The following is a 22,087-nucleotide window of genomic DNA, read 5'->3' on the forward strand; positions in this document are numbered from 1 at the left end:
AGAGCTTTTAGATTAAAAATATATGAGACCTTTTTAGGGTTAAAAGTGAGCTTTATTCTTAAAGATGTGAGAGCCGGATTGTTCAAAATGTGATTGAAATATCTTCTTCACATGTAGTTGGACAAAAATCGTCATTATCACTAAACTGGTTGCAACTTGATTTGAAACCGCTTTTAACCTGTTTAATCTCGTCTCACCACACCATTGGACCTTTGAACCATAGGCTTTGATACCACTTGTTCGGTTCAAAATCGAGAGGGCGTGATGCGAAAGTATAAAGTTTGCAAATCATGAGACGATAAATCAGACGACAAGAAAAATATAATACTAAAAAGCATATTATTAATATGGTTTGGCCAAACAGCCTACATATTAAAAATAAAATTAAAAAATCTAAAACCTATTAGTAGAAATTTCCCCTAAACAAAGACTCTTTAAAGACTATATTGTGGATGCTACTGTGTTATGGCATGAAAAGGTGAGTCTTCTATTTATAGATGTCCAAAACCTTTCCTCTTAGAAAGAAGTTAGTCAAATATGGAGAAGTTTTATATTTTCATTTCAGGTTTCCTTCCAAGAAAAAGTAAAACTTAATTTTGGTAAGAAAATCAGGACAAAAACCTTAACACTTATAACAGGATAAAATTGACAAAAAAACTTCATGTGAGGACTATCAAAATCTCACATCTTTTATATATAGTAGTAATTATTGCGAGGAATGAGACTCGAGTCTCACATCAGTTATAATGTGAACTTATATAACCATGGGTTTTTCCACCCCAATTGCTAACTTTTGGAGTATGATTTTTCTAAGGTTGTATCAATAGTATCAGATCACTCTATGTCCCAGTCGTTCCTAGGAAAGTGAGCTGGTATGGCAGTGTTTGTCCGAGGGTAGAAATGTCTAGCACACAATCGTCGAGGATAATGATAGTGGAGCGTGGTGGTTTGTCATGTTATTATTGCAAGAAATGAGACATGAGTTGCACATTGATTATATGGGAAACTCATGTGTAATTTATATAGCCTTGGACTCATTGATTGCACAAAATGACCATAAAGATAATGTGAAAGCTAGTTAAATTGTAACAAGAAAAGGAATAGATGACTCTAATGAAAACTAAGAGTCAATCAACAACCAAGCAATCCATATCTATCCACAAGTCCAAAATCAGTCAAAACCACATGCACATATTCATATAGACACAATAAGATGTTGGGATAGGAAACAAGGTTTAAGCATAATATTTAAAATTATTATCCTGGACTGTGTAGATCTAACTGTCCTAAGGGCACCCACGGGTTATATGGGTTCAACTCCCCTACTGAAAGGGCCTCAGTGCATGTTAGCAGCATGAACCAGAGAAATTAAGGAAGGGCCAAAGCCACCGAGGCTCTGAACATTCAAAGAATATATATAATGTGTGAACTATGCACACGGTCATAAAGACCCCCACGCCGACAAACGTGGTTTTCAGTATCGGTACCCCGGGACCTCCACCTTCCACGGCAAGCTACACAACCCCCATTAAGTCCAAATTAAAACATTTACACATATTCCCATCCATTAACCAAGAAGTCTTTTAATTAGACATTTTTCATTGATATCTTCATACCAAATAAAGTTTAAGCTTACAATCCAATTCCATTATTCCGTTTCAAAACCAGTTAGCCAAATTGACTCCAAAGTTTCCAATTTAAAATCAATCTATGGCCACCAAGACCTTTCAAAACAATTTATGTTCCATTAACTTTTTATGCAATGCAAGGTTTCAAAAGTGAAGTAGATTATGTATATGTCTATGTTTCGAAACCAATTTCACAAGTTGGATTGAGGTTAAAGACACTTTCAAACCATTAAGCCATAAAATTTGAGTAACCCATATTCCCCATTCCAATTCCACACCCATACAGTTATTTAGTTTAAAATTAAGAGAATAAAGCATAAACAACTAATTCAAAACCATGGAAACTCAATTCATGAAACAACCATTCCAAATTCCTTAACCCATATTCAAAACCCAATAATTAAATCACATGGACAATAATTAAACACATGATTTTATACAAAATTAATTTAGAAAAGAGAAACATGCTTGAAACACATAAGAATTTGAAAGCAATTTGTAGTTTAGAGCCCGAATGATGAATGCACAGTGAAAATCTTGAAAGTTTTTGAGTGTTATGTTTGAGAGTGAAATAGGGGGATTTGATCTTTGAAAACTTTATTAGCCCCAATGACAACCCTGGATGAAGGACAATATCTCTGCATGTGACCAAGCTGACCATAATTGTAACATCGATTCCTTCCCTCCTCACAATAACCATGATGAAGCTTCCTACAAAAATGACAAGGAGGATAAGTTGAGGTTGACTGAGCTCTATAAGCCTGAGACTGGGCACCCAATGCCTTAGAACCACTGTTAGCCTAGAAACTATGATCACCCGAAGGTTTAGGATAGGAAGCACTAGCATACAAATAAGAATTGCCCCAGTTCTTCTTCTTGGTCCACAATTTACCATCTTTCCCACTTTTCTGCTGACCCCTATCCTTCTCTGAATACCTAAACTTCTTACTCTACATTTCTCCTATCTTTGCCCGTTTCTTCTTTTCATCCTCAACTTGTTGCATATAAACTATAAGTCTGGGATGTTCACATCATTGTTCAACATTGCAGCCTTACACTCCAATACCAAGTCACGAAACAACCCAGAAGCAATCTTTCTTATCTTGAATCTTTGGCTAAAGATCAACTCAAAAGCATATCTAGCCAACTGCTAAAATTTTAAGGTATACTCTTTCACACTCATCTTACCCTACTTTAGATTCAAAAATTCCTCAGCCTTAGGTTCCCTCAGTTCTTGAGAAAAGAAATGATCAAGAAAGGCACCCGAAAACTCATCCTATAATACTGGCTCCGCATCATCACCCCTCCACTGCCCGCGCTCCTCATACCATTGATAAGCTACAACTTTCAGCTGATATGCCGCAAACTCTATACCTTTAGAATCAGTGGAATGCATCACTCTGAAAATCTTCTTCATTTTATCCATAAACTCTTGAGGATCATCCTCAACCTTAGAGCATGTAAAGGTTGGGGACTCAACCTCATGAGCCGGCCAACCTGAGTGACCTCAAATGAAAGAGCAAAAAAACCAACAAATTCTAAATAATGGGATTGCAATGTCACCAACTGAGTAAGCAAATGAATAGACCGACAGAACTCCACATTAGAGATGTCCCTCTAAGACAGCTGATCATAATCATCACCATCTCGTGAAGCCCGAGAAGGACTAGTAGGGATAGATGGAACTCCACGTGGAGTGGCACAATCAAGAGCAAGGACCCTAGAACAGGTCTGCACTTCATACACGAGATGAGTCATCTCTATATTGTCCTCAAGTAGGATAGATTTCCCAGTAGAGGTTTTATGAATATAAGATTTTTGGGAAAGCATGATATGAAAATGAGGAATCCAGGAGCTAGAAACGTTTCATAACACTAGATTCTATAGCCCAAAATAGAACATAAGAAAGGAAAATATTTCTAAATGTCTTATAGCCTCCTCCTTATAAGCGTGACACACTAAACACCTATAAAAAGGACTCTACTCAACACGGATTTGTGGACACCCAACAACTCTAAATCGTGCTCTAATATCAAATTTGTCACAATCTAAATCAGGACCTAATCGTGATGGGTATCTCAAGCCCACAATAGATCGGAGACCACCCTATCGCCTAATGTAATGAGTATAAAATGACCATAAATATAATTTGAAAGCCAGTTAAATAATAATAAGAAAAGGAATAGACAACTCTAATAAAAACTAAGAGTCAATCAACAATCAACCAACCAACCCATATCTATCCATAATAGCCTCTAAAACTAGAATACTAAACAGGTCGGGACATACCCCCGACCATGGCCAAAAGAATTCAAAATTACTGAGTCAAAAATAAAAGAATATAGAAATGATAAGGTCTTACGAAGGATGGAGTCTCACCACTTCACAACAACTCGACATATGTGCTAATCCACCTAACACTGCACAAAGGTTAAAGAAGTGTCTTCAAACCCTACATTATGAAATAATGTAGCGTCCTAGGATGGTCAGTGGGATAAGCACTGGCATGTAACTAAAGAAAGTGATAAAATAAATATCATGTCCAATATTAGTCAAAATTACATAAGCAAATTCGTATATACATATATAAGATGTTGGGATAGGGAACAAGGTTTAAGCATGTTAAAATCATTATCCTAGATTGTGTAGCTCTAACCGTCCTAAGTGCACCCACGATCTATATGGGTTCAGCTCTCCTTGCTAAAAGGGTCCCAGTGCGTGTTAGCTTCCCGAACTGAAGAAATCTGACAAAAGGGTCAAAGCCACCGAGGCTCCAACCTTTCAAAATATATATATATATATATAATTCGTGAACTATGAATATAGTCATAAAGACCACCACAACGACAAACATGATTTTCAGTATTGGTCCCCACGAGACCTCCACCTTCCACGATGAGCTACACAACCTCCTTTAAGTCCAAATTAAAGCCATTTATACACATTCCCATCCGTTAACTAAGGAATCTTTTAATTAGACATTTTTTGGTTGTGTAGTCATATGAAATAAAGTTTAAGCTTGCAAGCCAATTCCCTTATTCTGTTCAAGAATCAATTATCCAAATTGACTCCAAAGTTTCCAATTTTAAACCAATTCATGGCCATAGAGGCCTTTCCAAACCAATTTATATTTCATTAATCTTTTATGCAATGCAAAGTTTCAAAAGTGAAGTAGATTATGTATATGTCTATTTTTCAAAATCAATTTCACAAGTTGGGTTTAGGTTAAAGCCAATTTCAATTCCCGCACCCATGCATTTATTTAGTTAAAATCATGAGAATAAAGCATAAACAACCAATTTAAAAACATGAAAACTCAATTCATGAAACAACCATTTCAAATTCCTCAACCCATATTCAAAATCCAACAATTAAACCACATGAACAATAATTAAATACATGACTTTGTATAAAATTAATTTAGGAAATAGAAACATGCTTGAAGTACATAAGAATTTGAAAACAATTTGTAGTTTGAAGCTCGAATGATGAATGCATGTGAAACCCTTGAATGTTCTTAGGTTTTATGTTTGAGAGTGAAATAGAGGACTTGATCTTTGAAACTGAAGGAAAAGGGTCCTTTTTATGTTTATAAGTGATGGAAAAGGTGAAAATATCAAAAGCCCCTCACATTTAAGTGAAAAAACAAGATTGGACGAAAATTATACCTTAGCGTGGTACGCCAATATCGCGGAGGTTATACTCCGTGCCACGCTAATATCGCAGAGGGTAACCTCCGTGATACGATAATAATGCGGAGGCTTACAGCCTCGAAGTTCTAAAATAGCCACGAACCCTTTTTGAAAATTCTAAAACTTTTCCAAATTACCCTTTTAACATCCCTAAACACAATTTAAGTCAAAAATCGATATTTTACACACGGGAAGGACAAAAATAAAATGATGGAAATTTTAAGGGTCTTACACTTCTAAAATGTAATGACCCTCACTGCCATTTTTCTTGTTTACATAAATTTTCAGCATCTAGAGCTTTTCTATAACTGCCTTAAGTTATTTATGACTTGCTGGGACTGACAGTTCGATTTTCAGGTGGTTAATTTGGAAATTTTAGTTATACCAAATGTATTGTGTAATATTTAATCTAAATTGGTATTCGGTAGAAATATAATTTTTTACCCTTCTAAAAAAATATTTTATTTTAATTTGTATCAAAGTTATGGTATATCTGTGTTACTTTATAAATAGGTATATAGCTTATTAATATTTTAAGCGGAGATAGTGGGTCTAAAAATATTAAAATATTATTATTATATAATAGAGGCTTTATTAAAAATATTTTTCTATTAATTATAGTATAATAAAATATTGTATGTATTTTATCACAAATTTATGCAATACTCAAATGCGTATAAAATAGTGATGAAAAGATGGCATCGGCACACCTCCCCACGTGAATTTAGGATAGTATGTACCTAATGACTATTGATTATAGGTGGGTGACATTTGTTTGTGATGTGCAGGGGATAATGTATTAATTACATGCAAATCATTTTACTCGTTAAAGAATTTAGTGCCTATAATTTTATTAAGCTTTAACTTAAGCATTTCTTAAAGAATATATGGGTTTGCATCCTAATGATGCTAATGGCGTAAAACTGTTTCATATTATCAACAAACAAATGGTTGGGTTTCATGTTTTAATTATATTTGATGATCGAAGGAAGAGTAAATTATTTACATCAAGTTATTCAAGCTCGTGTCCAGTAAGGCATTATCTGAAGGCTTTTCGGAGGTTTTTTTTTAGCTTTGACATCTAGGTAGGCTTACTTTATCTTTAAATTGAGCTTATTTATGGTAATTGTATGCTATTTTGTCAGTTTTGAACAGGTAGCTATAGTTTGCGTATCATTTGATATAAATATCATGCCTTATTACTCGGTTAGGATCCTGTTCTAGTAAATTTTGGCTATGTTATATTTTAGTATAATGCAGTATATAAACTTAGGATGTGATGATTAAGTTGTGAAACCTTTGATTCATCTTTTTTTAACTAAGTTACACAAATGGTTATTTAAATGTATTTTAACTACGGTTTAGGGTTAACATATACTTTATTTTTTCATTTATTGTGAAAGTTGGCACCACTGTGGCATCAATTACGATATGATTTGGGTTTTAATTTTACAATTGCATATGTTTACTATAAGTTTCGGTTCGAGTTCGACATCTAGTCATGATGATTTGGGAGTTTTGGTACTGATTACTGTTGTTCTGGGAGTTGTGGTTCCTTTGAGTTTTGATTCGAATCTGACATCTGATCATGAATCCTGTTATATGTCATGTATGTGGCCTCTCGTTTTTATCCATTGTTTTCGATTAAAATCCAACATATGACTTCTTATTATTATTTTCCACTATTGGTTTGAGTCCGACGTCTGACCTCTCGTTACTACCAGCCTTGTGCACATTTGGATGACTACTATGATTTGGGGGGGGGGGGGGAGGGGAGGAGGGATTGGTTCAGTTATTGACTATTTACACTTTTTTTAAAACTTACTTCTTCTGTGTTCCACCAGCTTATGGGAGCATGGTTAGGTTAATTGCCTTCTTCAGTGAGCCTAACGGGCTTATGGGGGGCTAGTTAGATTATGTTTGATTTGTCTTTTATTACTACGTTATTTATATTTTTGTGTTGCTTTTATTTATTCCTTTATCGTATTTGTGTAGCTCAATCGTTGATTACCTTTTTATCCCTATTTACTGTTGACTTAGACTATACCCTCGTATTTTAGTTATACTTTTTCTGTATTGAGTTTAATTGGCCGATGATGCCTACTGAGTACCTGTTGCATTGCCACTCATACTATACTTCTGCATCTTTACCCTGATGCAAATCCGAGTACTAGCAGCCGACGTTGACATGATTCCTATTTTTCAGCACTGATCAGGAATACAGTGAGCTTGTTGTCGTCCGAGGCTGATCCTTCTCTATCTATTCTAATTTAGTCTTTTGTACCCGAGACTTCTTCTATATATTGTGTATGTTTTAAATTCTAACTAGTACTCTGGGTATCTTTTAGTAGTGGCTCTAGTACCAACCTTGCCAGGTCTTGGAAGAGATTCGTTTGTATATTTTAATCATTTTTTCTTCTCTTGTTTGGATATAATTTATATGTTTTCTTTTTTTTGTCGCTTGTTATTACTACTGTCATCATTATATGTGGTCTTTTCTGATTTCTGCCCATTAGGCCGTTACCTATTATTCCGAATTATGACTTAATGTGCTGACTAATGGGATAAAGTAGGCCACATCATGACTTGAGAAATCGGATCATGACATAATAACTACTCACTAATTAATTCCTTCTTTATCATGAACAACCTTCAACTATAAGAAACATAGTAAGAACATATACTTTATATTGATACAGAAAAGATGTCAAAGTCACTCAGATGATTCCAAATCAATGATTTAGCTCCAAGATTTTACCTTATGTTACTTTTTGGAATGTTTTACTTTTTTTATTAGCTGTAACAATTTAATGGCTTCATAAAAAAAAAAGTATAAAACGTTAGAAAATAATGTGAGGAGCCTATTTTGGTAACAAATTAAAGGAGTGACTTATTTGTGTTACTTTGTACATATTGTGGTTCATTTTGATCCCGAGTTCCACTTAATCCAGTTAGAAACGTTTTCACCTAGGGACATTTTACTCAATTCAGGTAAGAACCATTTCGCCTTGAGAGATCTACCTTAAGCAAGGTGGAACCATTTTTCGCCTAGGGTGATTTTGCTTAACCCAGGAGGAACTATTTTCCCCTCTGATGATTTTGCTTAACCCAAATAGAACAGTATTCTCTTTAAGGGGATTATGCCTAACATATTGGAATTTTAGTCCGTTATTTTCTTCTACTAGTTGGCCTAGTCTTTAGGAGTTGTGAGTGTTTTTTTAAAGTTGAATTAGTCGTATGTTGTTCTGATTTCTAGAAATTTGTGGAATAATGTATTATGTATCTTTTAGGAGTCATGTGTTCTATGTTTTAGGAGTAAGTTATTTTATGATTAACGTGGACTGATATGTGCCCTGGTTTAGTGGAAGTACTTTGTTAAATGTTTGCCTATATATACACTTGAAGTTCAGAAATAAATGTATTAGTTTCCAGCTATTGTTTTCTCTTTAGGTACTTTTATTTTACTTCTTAAGTCTCTAACAGTAGTATCCGAGCTAGGTTATCGTAAGAGGAAAAACAAGTGAACAGCCACATATGATTTTTCATTATCCAATGACTACTGAAAATAATTTCGTGCAAGCAACAATGCCCCACTTTGATGGTCATTATGACCATTTGAGCACACTGATGGAGAATTTTTTATGATCAAAGGAGTACTGGCCAATTGTTTAGGATGGTATCGAAACTCCGGCAGAAGGCAAAACTTTGACGAATGCTCTAAAGGTTGAGTTGCAAGCGAGAAAGTTGAAAGACCTGAAAGCGAATAATTATCTCTTTCAGGCTATCTACCATCACATCCTATAAACTATTCTTTATAGAGAAACTTCTAAGGATATTTGGGATTCCATAAAGAAAAAGTATTAAGGCACTGCCAAAGTGAAGCGTGCACAACTTCTGCATGCTTCAAGCCTTGAGATGAGATTTTGAAACTTTACAAATGGAGGAAGGAAAATTGGTATTGAGTTACTGTGCCAGAACAATGGAGATCAACAACAAAATGTGCTTCCACGGTGAGAAGATGGACGACGTAGCCATATGGAGAAAATTTTGCGCTCTCTAACATCAAAATATAATTATGTTGTCAACTCAATCGAAGAGTTTATTTGATCAATTCGATATTTTTTAAAATTTATTTTTTTCAAAACTAAATTAAACCTATATTATAATTTAAGAAGCCTAATAACTATCCGGTACGATTAATTAGTTCAGTTACTTCAATTCCTAAAATTCACTAATATTCCGAGAATCAAAATATCGAAATACAATTTTCTTAATGCTTACTATATCCTTAGATGCCTTTCTACTTCTCCGGAGGTAGTGGTATGGACTGCGTACATCTTACCCCCCAGACCCCACTATGTGGGAATATACTAGGTTTGTTGTTGTTGTTACTATATCCTTAGATAATTGAGAATTTAAAATTTATTTAGAACATCAATAGACTACGTATATATTTATACCAAAGTAGCGATGCCTGTTTTATTTATATTCATTCAAATTATTGTTTTGATAGTATATTAATAATTTCTATTTTCACAATACTAAACCCGTGTTAGTTTATGATACATAAGTTAGTAGGTTGGTTGTTATGCATAGTAGGTTGGTTGTTATGCATTATGGCCATAATAAGTTAACTAATGATATATCATCCCACGTACAAATTTCTTCAGATATATTATCTTTCAGATACATACAAAATATGGGATGAAATATAATTAAATAAAGGTATGAGATATTATGTAGATATGGTAAAATTATTAGTGTTGTGATGTAATTTTTTCTTTTTTTAAATGATTGGTCTTTTCGTAAGTTGGGCTTACCTTCCAAGATGGCTTGGATAAACTACATAAATGATCTTTGTAATGAATGACTTCATTTTTGGGGCAAACAACATAAATTTCAATAGTTTGGAGCTTAATTATAGAAAATTCTGATATTTCATATAATTACTGAAAATCTCAATTTTGGGTCTGTCAAGATACATATTTAGCTCCTGATACATTCAACGAAATACATTCTTTATTTGTAAATATACATAATTAGCTTCAAATACATTTTTTTTTTTTGAATCACGCAAGATACATAATTCGTTCTATGATATATCCAACGAAGATACATAATTAGTTGAAATTTTTGTAATTACTTTGTAAAGGTAGGAATTTGTGTAAATATGTTAAGTTAAGGTGTATATTTATGTTATTTTTTGGTCCCTCGTAAGAAATGTCCTACAAAATTAGCCTTCCTTCTTTTTTATATATAGGACAAATACCTATTTGCCCTTATATCTCAAATATTTTTAAACAACTCCACACTTATTTACCTTTCAATTTCTATTTTTTTCCTCTTTTTATTTTACTTTAATTTTTATTTTTTATTTTTTTATTTTTCATCAACCCTTATTTTTTTTTCCTTTTCTCCTTTCAACTTTTGTTTTTTTTTTTAATTTTTTTTCCTCTTTATTGTTTTACTTTGATTTTTTTCCTCACTTTTTTGGAAGTTATTCTCAACTTTTATTTGTTTTTCCTTTTCTCCTCTCAACTTCTACTTTTTTTAAAAAAAAAAATTCTTTTTTATTTTTTCTTTTAAAATTTTTCTCGACCTTTATTTTTATTTATCTTCTTTTTTCTTTATTTTTTTTCTCAACCTTTATTTTTTTTCTTTTCTCCTCTCAACTTCTATATATTCTTTATTTCTTTTATTTTCTTAAAAATATTTTTTTTATTTTTTTTTATAATTTTTTTTATTTTTATTTTCTTTTTTTCAATTTCTTCCAAACAATAAGTTATGCCACATGAGTAAGAATTAACACTACCATATTGTATTTTGATTTATGATGTGTTTTATAAATCTTGCCTCAGAGACAAGACTTTAGGATTTTCAAATAAGTTACGTTTTCATGGGCAAGAGTTGACACTACCACATTGTATTTTGATTTATGAGATGTTCTATAACTCTTACCATAGAGGCAAGACTTAGCTTAAGGATTTTCAAACAAAAATTTATGCCCCACGGGCAAGAGTTGACACTGCCACATTATGTCTTAATTTATGAGAAGTTCTACAGCTCTTGTCTTAGAGGCAAGACTTATCTCAAAGATTTTCAAACAAGTTACGTACATTGGACAAGAGTCAACACTACCACATTGTGTTTTTTTACTTATGAAATCTTTATAATTCTTGCCTTAGATGTAAGACTTAGCCCAAGGACCATCAAAAAACAAGTGATGACCCATGGGCAAGAGTTGACATTATCATATTGTGTATTGATTTATGAGATGCTCTATAACTCTCCTCTTAGAGGAAGCAACACTTAGTTCAAGGACTTTCAAGCAATAAGTTACGTCCCATGGGCAAGAGCTGACATTGCCACATTGTGTTTTGATTTATGAGATGTGCTATAACTCTTTTCTTAGAAGCAAGATTTAATCTAAGGACTTTCAAACAAGAAGTTACGCCCCATAAGTAATAGCTGGCACTACCATAATATGTTTTGATCTATGAGATGGTCTATAACTCTTACCTTAGAGGTAAGACATAGCTCATGGACTTTTAAACAAAAAGTTACGTCCCATAATACTAGAGGTGGCAAAACTAGCCCAAATCCGTTTAACCCGACCAACCCATCCATGTTTTAATGGGTTGGGCTAGAGTGATTTTAAAGATCGACTGATTTGGGTTAGTCCAAGTGAACCCATCCAAAATCATTAACCCAAATGGGCTCATGATTATGATCAACTTTGACCCATAAAGATGTTTAATCCTAGTACTTCTAGTTTCACTTTTAATATTTTTTAATTTTTTTTAGTTGTTTCAATTATATTCTTTTATCATCATGAAATAATTATAGTAATAAATAATATTTTGAATAAATAAAAATGGTTTTTTCTTACATCATCCCCTACTCAACTCCATTAAAAAAAATTAAATATTTTCTAAAATTTATTTTAAACAAAATATTTTTCCCCATCCACCTACCCCTACCCGAAGCCCCACCTTCCTACTCCGACCCCAACCTTTCCCCCCAAAAATAAAATTAAAAAAAATCAAAGTCATTTTTTACCCCAATCACCCCCTTCTCTACCCCTCACCAATTTTTTTTTTTAATAGAATAAAATCTTACACCATCACCCTACCTTCGACCCCCACCTCCTTAACAAGACCCCCTACCCCCTCCCCACCCCCACCCCTCAAAAAAAATTCTTAAAATTTATTTTTTTTTACAAAAAAAAACTATTTCTTACCCCATCCCTTCCACCTTTCCTACCCCAACCCCTCAATCCCCTCCTAAAAATTAATTTATTTTAAATTACATTTTAAAAAAATTTCAGATTTTTTTCTTAGCCCACCCCTACCCTTACCCCTCCTTCCCTCCCTACTCCCCCTCCCTAAAAAAAATTAAATTTTTAAAATTTATTTCACCCCTCTTACCCTATTCATTATCATTGTTTTGTGTTAAATATATATACAAATGCTTTTATTTTTTAGTTTTCATATTTTATTTTTACTTGAAAATAATAATAATAATAATAATAATAATAATAGCAATAATAATAATATAAACATAAATATTAGAAAATTAAAAATATCATTCTAATCTAAACTTTTACTAGAATGCTAAATTGTTCAATGATGTGTTAAGTTGGGCACGTTGGGTTATAATCATTGTTTAGCCCATCTCAGCCCAACTCATCTTAGCCAATCTATATTTTGGCGGGTTGTCCAATGACCCATTTATTTCTTTAGCCCAATTTGACCTGCCCAAATTCAGCCCAACCTACTTATTTGCCACCCCTAATTGACACTAATACATTATGTCTTAATTTATGAGATGTTTTATAAATGAAGGACTTTCAAACAACTTATGCTCCTTTGGTAAGAGTTAACACTACCACATTATTTCTTGATTTATGAGATGTTTTATAACTCTTGTCTTAGAGGAACAACTTAGTCCAACGACTTTCAAACAAGAAGTTATGTCTCATGGATAAAAGTTAACACTACCGCATCGTGCCTTGATTTATGAGATATTCTATAACTTTTGTGTAAGAGGCAAGACTTAGCCCACAAGTTACACCCTATGAGCAAGAGTTGACACTACTATATTGTATTTTGATTAATGAGATGTTCTATTAGTACTGCCTCTAAGACAAGACTTAGCCTAAGAACCTCCCAAAAAATAAGTTACGCCCAATGGGCTAGTATTGACACTACCACATTGTATCTTGATTGATTAGATATTCTATAACTCTTGCCTTAGAGGCAGGACTTATCTCAAAGAACTTCCAAACAACAAGTCATGCCCTTAAATTTACTTTGATGTAAAAAAACAGAAGATCCCTTTGCAAATTATTCAACTTTCTATTTATTAGCATAATATAATATCAGTTGAAAAAAAAAAGAAAAAAAATATTGAGAAAAAAAAAAGAAAAAAATAAAGGTTAGAAAAAGATAAGAATAAAAAAGAAAAAAAATAAAGACTGAAAAAAACAAAAATGAAAAGGAAAAAAAATTGAGAAAAAAAAGAGAAATGATAAAAATAAAAAATAAAAGTTGGAGCAAATGAATTTAAAAAAAAAAAAAAAAAAGAGAAATTAACAAATAGATGTTTGAGAAAAAAAAGTAAAGAAAAATAAAAGTTGAGACAAATGAATTAAAACAAGAAAAAAAAGAAACAAAAAAATAAAAAAGAGGAAAATAAAGAAAAAATAAAAATAGAAATTGAGAGTCAAATAAAAATGAAAAATGTAAAAAAAATAGAAAAAGACATGTTTACCCCCGTAAATTTGTCATGAAAATTTTCTTTAGCTATTAAATTTAATCTGTAATTATTTACCTCCAAACAACTTTTATATGATTTTTTTACCACTCTTAAAAAATTATACCACTTTCACTATGGAGAGTGCATCACACTCACGCCACGTTGGAGCCAAGTCCTCACGTAAGATCCACATCAAAGCCACATAAATAATTTTTTTTAAAAATAATCTATACACCCCACAAACCCCCCGGTCCCTATTTTTGATAAACTCCCCCCTCCCCCCCTCCCCCCAATACACACCAAACTTCTTCATCTTCTTCTTCCTCCTATACTCTATTTATTCTTTTTTTTTTCCTTTATGTTAAATTAGTAATTAATATTTGTTATTGTTATTTTTACGATTCTTGAATTTTTCTCAAGTTAAATTTTTAAATAAAATATTCATTTAAGAAGTACTTTTGGTTCAGAAGTTTCGATTTCGATTTGTGAAAATGAAATTAATTTGTTGATTCTTGATCTTCATAGGAAAATTTATTTGTTGTATAATTTGTGTATTTTATTCTTCCTGTAATTGAAGATTTTTGATGGATACGAGTGGAAAAAGAAAAGAAATAGAGGAAGGAAAACACATGGGGTGGTGGGGTGCAAGAAAGAAGAAACATGGGGTGTGAGGAAGAAGGGGGAAAAAATAATGGCTGAAAATTTTAAAGTGGCTCCACTTAATTTTTTTTAACTAAAACACGCTTTGATTTTTTTTGCCAAGTCAATCATTAAGGGAGTAAAATAATATACTTTAAAGTTTATAAGAGAGGTAAATAATTACAAGTTAAGCTTAATGACTAAAGTAAATTTTCGTGACAAGTTAAGTTTAGGGGGTAATTATGCATTTTCCCTAAAAAAATTTGAGGTTGAGAGGAATAAAAATGTTGTTACACTATATATAAAAAGAAAGACAAGTTCAATAGGGGACAAAAAAAGTAAAATCATCCGTAATGAATATACTTTGTAATTTTCTGAATAGATGCCATCACAAACCAAGAGATTTTGATTCGTGACACTTAGGATTTTGATGCAGCATAATGTTCTGAGTGACCTGTATGTATCTCTAAGATGAAATTATTACGACACAGCTAATTTCACTGAAAGTCATATTCAAAAAGTTTTAAAACCACAACCGCCCATAGGAATGTAGTACGAATCATATTTCCATCACCCATTGCCCCTGGTTTCTTCAAAACAACGAATTTTTCTATGTAAGCAAATACCAACTACCGTACGTTACTAAAAGAACATAAACCAATTCCTAGTTGACCCATTAGTAAAATACAGGGATGTCCACATGCATGCTATCAACTTTAATTTTATGTGGCCCGGAAGCATTGTATCAGGACAACTTAATTGTTAGTAAAACATAAATAGTCATAGATTTATGGCTAAATGCATAGACATATTTTTGAATTTTTTAATTTTTTCCGTATTGATAACCCACATAGATCATGAGGGGTCCAAGATCATATAAGGAGATCAAGAATCCTTCTGGACATTTGGAGCGTGGACAATATAAGACGAGGGGCCCAACATCGAAAACAATGAACTGGGTGAGCCTGGCTCTGATACCATCATAAAGAAATGGATTTTGGGCTTAACTCAACCTCAAAAGCTAGCTCATAAGAGGAAAATTGTCCAAGATCATATAAGCAGACCAAGGATCCTTTAACCCACCGATGTGGGATTCCAACATCTTTCATTAAGATTTAAGTGTGTCTATTAAGCACTTTTTCAAAAGAAAAAAAAAACTGCGTAAATTTCACACGGTGGTGACGTAAAAAATGCACTAATAACAAAAAGACAACTCATTTTGATCACAAATAATCCAATTCAAAAGTAAAAAAAATTGTGAAAAATATTTTTTGAATGAAAAAAAAATTTAGTCTTCTTCTTCTCCAAAAAAAAAACTCCATTTCCATATAAAAAAAAACCTCCATTACCTCCCTCATATCTTCTTTCACTTTAATTTTATTGTTATATTCATTGAATTTGACCCAATTCTTTGATGATTTTGAATATCCAAAATCAAGAACTTACATTTTAGTCTTTTATTTATTTCCATCATTAAAGCTCACCTTCACTTTTCCATTTTTCCACAAAACCAACACCCAACAACCATTAGAGAAGAAAAAGAGTAACAATACAACATACATTGATATACAACAAGCAACAACAACAAAGAAGAGATTCATGCGATTCTGATTTTTTTTCGTCGAAAAATGCCATCCCAACACAACACAACCAACCACCCTCCAACACCACTAAACCACCACCAAAAAACCCAAAACAGCCTTCACCTCATTTTTCAGCGAATTTTCAAAACACCCGCAATGGCGTACACATAATATTAAATTTTTAACATTGAATTTCTACAGAAGAACTCAAATTTTAATGTTGAATTTGATGTTTTAATTTTTTTTTTAACCTTCAATTGAATGAAAAATGTATCAAAGCTAACAATCAATTACAAGAAAGTGAAGAAAACATTATATTTACAAGTATGAATTTTTTCTAGACAACAAATGCCCTCTCCCTCACCACTCCAAATCCAACCAAGAAAATTAGAAGAAAAAGTGTAAAAGGGACATCTCATCAAACATATTAATTTGATAAGAGAACTTTTTTTTTTAAATTATAGTAAAATATGACTTCTCACTCTCCTCACTTTCTTGGTGGAGAGTGTATTACACATGTCATGCCATGTAAGTAATTATGCTTAATTGACACAGTTTGTAAATAATAAAATAGTTCAATAGGTATATGACCTAATTGAGGTGTCAAAAATGTATTGTTCCTAGATTTATCAAAACATAAAATAATAGCTCCAATCACATGGCTTTTGACATGAAGTGAACTTGGACTCACTATCCTTTCTCATCCCAATAATCTCCAAATAAGGTAATTGGGTTCCAACTGCAACTACCGGTTATTCAAATCTAACTGCATTCTTTTTCAAGTAGCTTCACAAGGTAAAAGATTTTCTACTCCACCGGCTATATATATCCCACCAAGTACTTTCATTTCTTCACATTGAACTAGAGAAAACAGAAAAAGATGGAGATTCCGGTAATCGACTTCAGCAAGCTTGAAGGTGACGAGAGAAGTGCAACCATGGGACTTCTCCATCAGGCTTGTGAGAAATGGGGTTTCTTTATGGTGATGAATGAATGTATATTCTGTTTGTAAGTACAGTAATAAACACTTTTGATAAGATACTGACATTGACAGGAAATGTTCAATTTATGCAGATAGAGAACCATGGAATTGACATTTACTTGATGGACAATGTGAAGCAGCTGGTGAATCAGCACTATGAAGCTAACATGAAGAAACGGTTCTATGAATCAGAGGTATCTATAAGCTTACAGAAGAAAGAAAATATCAGCAACACAGACTGGGAAAGCACATTCTTTGTTTGGCATCGTCCAAGTTCCAACATCTATGAGATTCAAGGTCTCTCAAAGGAACTTTGGTAAGTCAAAAACACTAGAGCATAAAGGTTCAACAGTTAAACCAATATGCAAGAATGAATGAGCACATACGTACAACCTATCTATGTCATGCACTAAGAATACTTCATTGGTAATCTATTCACGAAACAAAATCTTTTTCTAACATTATTGAATTTCACATTTGAATTATGTTGTGTGCAGCAAAGCAGTAGATGCCTACATTGATCAGCTGATCGAACTTGCAGAAAATCTTTCAGAACTAATGTGTGAGAACCTTGGCCTAGAGAAGAGTTACATCAAAGAAGCATTTTCACGGAGCAAGGGTCCTTCTGTTGGAACAAAAGTGGCAATATATCCTCAATGTCCTCGTCCTGATCTAGTCAGGGGATTGCGCGAGCACACAGATGCTGGTGGTATCATTCTCTTACTCCAAGACGAACAAGTTCCTGGCCTTGAATTCTTCAAAGACGGACACTGGGTGGACATTCCACCTTCCAAGAACAACAGACTTTTTGTGAACATCGGTGATCAAATCGAGATTTTGAGCAACGGGATGTATAAGAGTATTCAACACCGAGTGATGGCTGAAAAGGACGGGAATAGACTTTCCATTGCCACCTTTTACAACCCGAATGGTGAGGCCATCATTTCTCCAGCACCAAAGCTCTTGTATCCCTCTCACCTACGCTTCCACGATTATCTGAATCTTTATTCTAAAACCAAATTTGCCGAAAAAGGCCCCAGATTTGAGTATGCGAAAACATTGGCCAATGGACATTGAAGACTTCACCTTGAAAAGTAAGGATTACGCTTTCCAAGTTTATACTTGATACTTATCATTTGAAAGATCTCTTTTCCCCTTTTATTCCTTTTTCATTTTGAGATTTTTTTGGGTTAAAGTTCAAAAGAAGCTAATGTATATAAGCTTCCTTTATCATGTAAGATTGCATTAAAAGTTTATGGTCAAAGCTAGGATTGCTTTGAAAAGCTGTTACACTTACACATAGACCAATGACTCTTACAGAGGAGCAAAGTAAGTTGATCAATGTTTTGGTTGTATCAATAAAAGAAAACCTACTCCACTCGTTATATCTTAAATGACACATGTATAAGTTTAGTCTGAGGTACACCAACACCTTCCTGAAATAGATAGAAGGAACACATTATCAAAGAAATAGAGTAAGGAACACAAAGTGACAATGGGAGAGAGAGAGAGAAGGGCGAAGGAGTTCTAAAACTCTTTTACATGTCCTCCTTATGTTTGGCCACCTAATTGATCAACATCCATCCTCAGTATTCCAATCAGCACAAACCTGAGCTTTGTATTGAATGACATAAGGGTATTAATATCATAACAATAACTATTGAAAAATCACATCCTGAGCTTTGTTTTAGTAGCAAGAAGTACAACATGATGTGCGGGTGAGGCCATACATCACGGGTTTGAATTCTGCTGCAAATATAAGCCTAATATCTAAGTGTAGAAGGGTAGAGAAGTGCACCCACAACTCGCCAACTCTCAATAGTGCGTCACTGGCCCTCAGGGATATTTGGATATCAAAACGGATTACTATTCACAAAACAACATTCTGATTTAGTAAAAACTATTAAGAACATCATCTGTATAAACTACCAGCTTAATTCCCTACCAAACGGGCTTACATAATAAGAAAGTAGGTCAAAAAGATGGTTCGAGTTAAAGAGAAATAACGTATTTAAGTAGCTCTTTGTTTAACAAGGTATAGAGCCACTTACAAACTAGACAATTTTGTCAACACAGATTTGGTCACCAGAGTATTAGTATGCTGAGTGGCTTCTGTGAGTACGCACTTATGGGACTTCAACATAGGAGAACATTTGGTGACAAAACATAGTAAAAATTTCCCAAATTTCAAAGACTTTGAAAACCTGTCAGCACATACCCAAGCATGCTGAACTAGTCTATCAACTGAGTCTTGAGTAAAATGAATGTTATGATTTAGGATATTTTGCATCAAATTGAATAATGATTCTGTCCATACTAATTTACTGCCAATTAAGCATTGATGAAAGGGAAGGCATATGAATTTCTTCAAATCGGCTTCGTCACTGAGAAGTTTCTGACAGAAGGCAGAAACATGGCCTGGGTGCAAAGATTCCCTAACTATCCTTGTTATTACATCACAAATAGGGCTATTTATGCCTTCCATTCTAAGCATCAGCGGCAATAGCAGCGCATACTCAGCTGCTTTCTGATGAACCTTAGAGTAGTCTACTATGGCCGTTAGTAATACACGAGAAGCTGGTTCTTTCAAAACCAACAACTTGGGAAGAATAACAGAGCAAAGAACGTGACTGGGCCAACCAAGTTCGTCTTCATTCCCGTCTAGAAGATTGGACACTAAAACTGCAGCTGGCTCATCATCAGCTCTCCAAGGTTCAATGATACCCAAAATAACCAAAGACTGACCTCCTCCTTTACAAAGCTGCCGAATGTCCCCAGCAAATTTCACAGCCTCAGCAGTAGACTGAAGAGACAACTACCTCACTTTCAAGCCCCCAGCCGTTTCCTCAACTTGAGGTTCCAAGTATTCATCTACCTCCTTAATGACCACTTCATCTACCTCCTCAATGACTCCATCCAGAATTTCTTGTTTACCCTCTTCAAATTTAGTCATAGGATCATCATTTTCACTACAACTACTGAATTGCATTGAAAAGTTGAACTGTTTCTGTGATATAGGCAGCCAGGGAAGCATCAGATCAGTTTCTATGATGTCATCCTTAAGCCAATCTGGTAATGACCTAAATTCATCCTCCAATTGTTCTTCTTCAGAATCCAAATTAAAGCAAGACAACCATTCATGGTTTGACCTAGACAGGACGTCAAGCAGCTGATGTGCAGCCCGCTTTACCCAAAAATCAAGCTCTTCCTTCAACATAGTTTCCGCAAGCTGACACAAGTCTGTTTCACAAAATCACCGGCGATCATAAATAAGAAATGACAAAATGCGAGCTTGAACAGCATTCGGTAGAGTCTGTATCCACATAACCCTGCAAATCGTAGAAAACATAACCCCAATGTTCAATTCACATGACTGTTAACAAATATATCAAAATCCTAAGGTAAAATCAAGTAAAGATTAGACAATTAATACGAATTCTGAATTACCGCTTAGTGGGAAATGGAGAAGATGAGGAAGAACAAGAATCGATCTCGGTTGGTCTGGTGAGGAGGGAAAGGAAGGAGGTTGTTGAAATGGCGGTGGGACCAGGTTGGTTGAAAGACTGTTGTAACCATGGAGATGCTTCGGTTTCTGGACAAGGGGAGTTCAAGAATATCTGAAACAATGGAACCCAACACTCCATTGCTGCAACAATGCTACCCAACCCTATTGCGCAACTATAGAGATGCTTCGGTCTCTGGCCCAAATGGTTTCTCTTTCTTTTGTGTGGGTTGATTTTAGTCAAAATTACGTATATAACTACATGTTTAGTGGTATTTATTAAATGTCCATGTTTTTTCAAAATTTTCTAGACTTATGACCTTTCAATTTGTGATATATACATCATGAAGATTCATATTATTATTAAACTAATTTACTTGTTTTAAGAGATATAACTGCGTAAATAATATTAATGTAGCAATTATCCTAACTAATTATGATAAAAATGAAATATTATCCCACGTTATAAAGTAAATAGTTTGTTATTTCATCTTTTAAATAAAATCAGTTTCTACATAAAAAAAACTGAGGTAATTACAATGAATATTTCAATGTTATTACATCATTTCGACATTTGAATTAACGATATAAAGTACGACGGTTCTAAGAGCGATGAAATTGTTGTTAGTGAACATGTGATGTATGAAAAGTTGATTTCGACAATTACGGTAGAAATGAAAATTGGCGAAAGCCGAAAAAAAATTGAAGCTCGATACATAGTTGATGGTAATGTGAAACCGTTGTTAATTCGTAATGAGATGGGTGTAAGGCTTTATATCAAAATCAAGAAAAGTGAGTCTAGTTTTGGAATGTATCCATTTATCATCACAACAGAAGATAAGTCTGCTAGTGAGATGTTGTTTGATGATAAAGCTGGTGTTGTAATGTGTTTGAAAAATTCTAGTGAAAAAATTGCAGAATTAATTGCTTATAAATCTAAAGTTTCTGCTCCTATGCTTTTGTTCGATATGAAGGGGAACAAGATCATTATTGATTTCAAAAATAGTAAAGTTAAGGTTGGACAAATCTACAAAGACAAGTGTACTTTAATTTCAGTCATGGCAAAGTATGCAATTGAGCATTCATTCAATTTCTATGTTAAAAGATCGAACAAGAAAAGCTATGTATCTTCTTTAACTTATCAATTGTTGAAAATTATATCTACTTTAATGAATTATATATCTAACGTTAAATTGGTTATTATTCTACGTCACTTTTTTTGTTGTTAAGTTAATAAAGTTGAGATACATTTTTTTTGTACATGATACATTTTCTTATTTCTTGTATCTGTGGTTCTATATTTG

General features: G+C 33.5%; 2 protein-coding genes across 3 annotated transcripts; one reads left to right on the plus strand and one right to left on the minus strand.

Moving 5' to 3' along the window:
* Positions 1-15,948: 15,948 nt before the first annotated feature.
* LOC107850880 (1-aminocyclopropane-1-carboxylate oxidase 1) lies at positions 15,949-18,675 on the plus strand. 2 transcript variants are annotated; one of them, XM_016695679.2, is made up of 3 exons: positions 15,949-17,281; positions 17,374-17,597; positions 17,779-18,675. In XM_016695679.2, the coding sequence occupies exons 1-3, from the start codon at positions 17,180-17,182 to the stop codon at positions 18,356-18,358; spliced, it is 906 nt and encodes a 301-aa protein (XP_016551165.1). In that variant the 5' UTR covers positions 15,949-17,179; the 3' UTR covers positions 18,359-18,675. The 2 variants fall into 2 exon arrangements, with proteins under 2 accessions (XP_016551165.1, XP_047256924.1); XM_047400968.1 differs by having other exon boundaries at positions 16,004-17,294.
* A 473-nt stretch (positions 18,676-19,148) lies between these two features.
* On the minus strand, positions 19,149-21,442 carry LOC107848955. The gene is given in 2 exon segments (XM_016693659.2): positions 19,149-20,610; positions 20,729-21,442. Coding segments are annotated over 2 exon segments (1,479 nt in total). The 5' UTR covers positions 20,926-21,442; the 3' UTR covers positions 19,149-19,328.
* Between the last annotated feature and the right edge of the window lie 645 nt (positions 21,443-22,087).

Source organism: Capsicum annuum, chromosome 12 (assembly GCF_002878395.1).
Source record: "Capsicum annuum cultivar UCD-10X-F1 chromosome 12, UCD10Xv1.1, whole genome shotgun sequence".
In the NCBI taxonomy this organism is placed as follows: domain Eukaryota; kingdom Viridiplantae; phylum Streptophyta; class Magnoliopsida; order Solanales; family Solanaceae; genus Capsicum; species Capsicum annuum.

Excerpts from the sequence above, each read along its gene's own strand:
- LOC107850880 (XM_016695679.2), top strand. The coding sequence starts at position 17,180 with ATGGAGATTCCGGTAATCGACTTCAGCAAGCTTGAAGGTGACGAGAGA. Across the intron at positions 17,282-17,373 it reads AGAAATGGGGTTTCTTTATG|ATAGAGAACCATGGAATTGA; the intron begins GTGATGAATGAA and ends CAATTTATGCAG. Across the intron at positions 17,598-17,778 it reads GGTCTCTCAAAGGAACTTTG|CAAAGCAGTAGATGCCTACA; the intron begins GTAAGTCAAAAA and ends TGTTGTGTGCAG.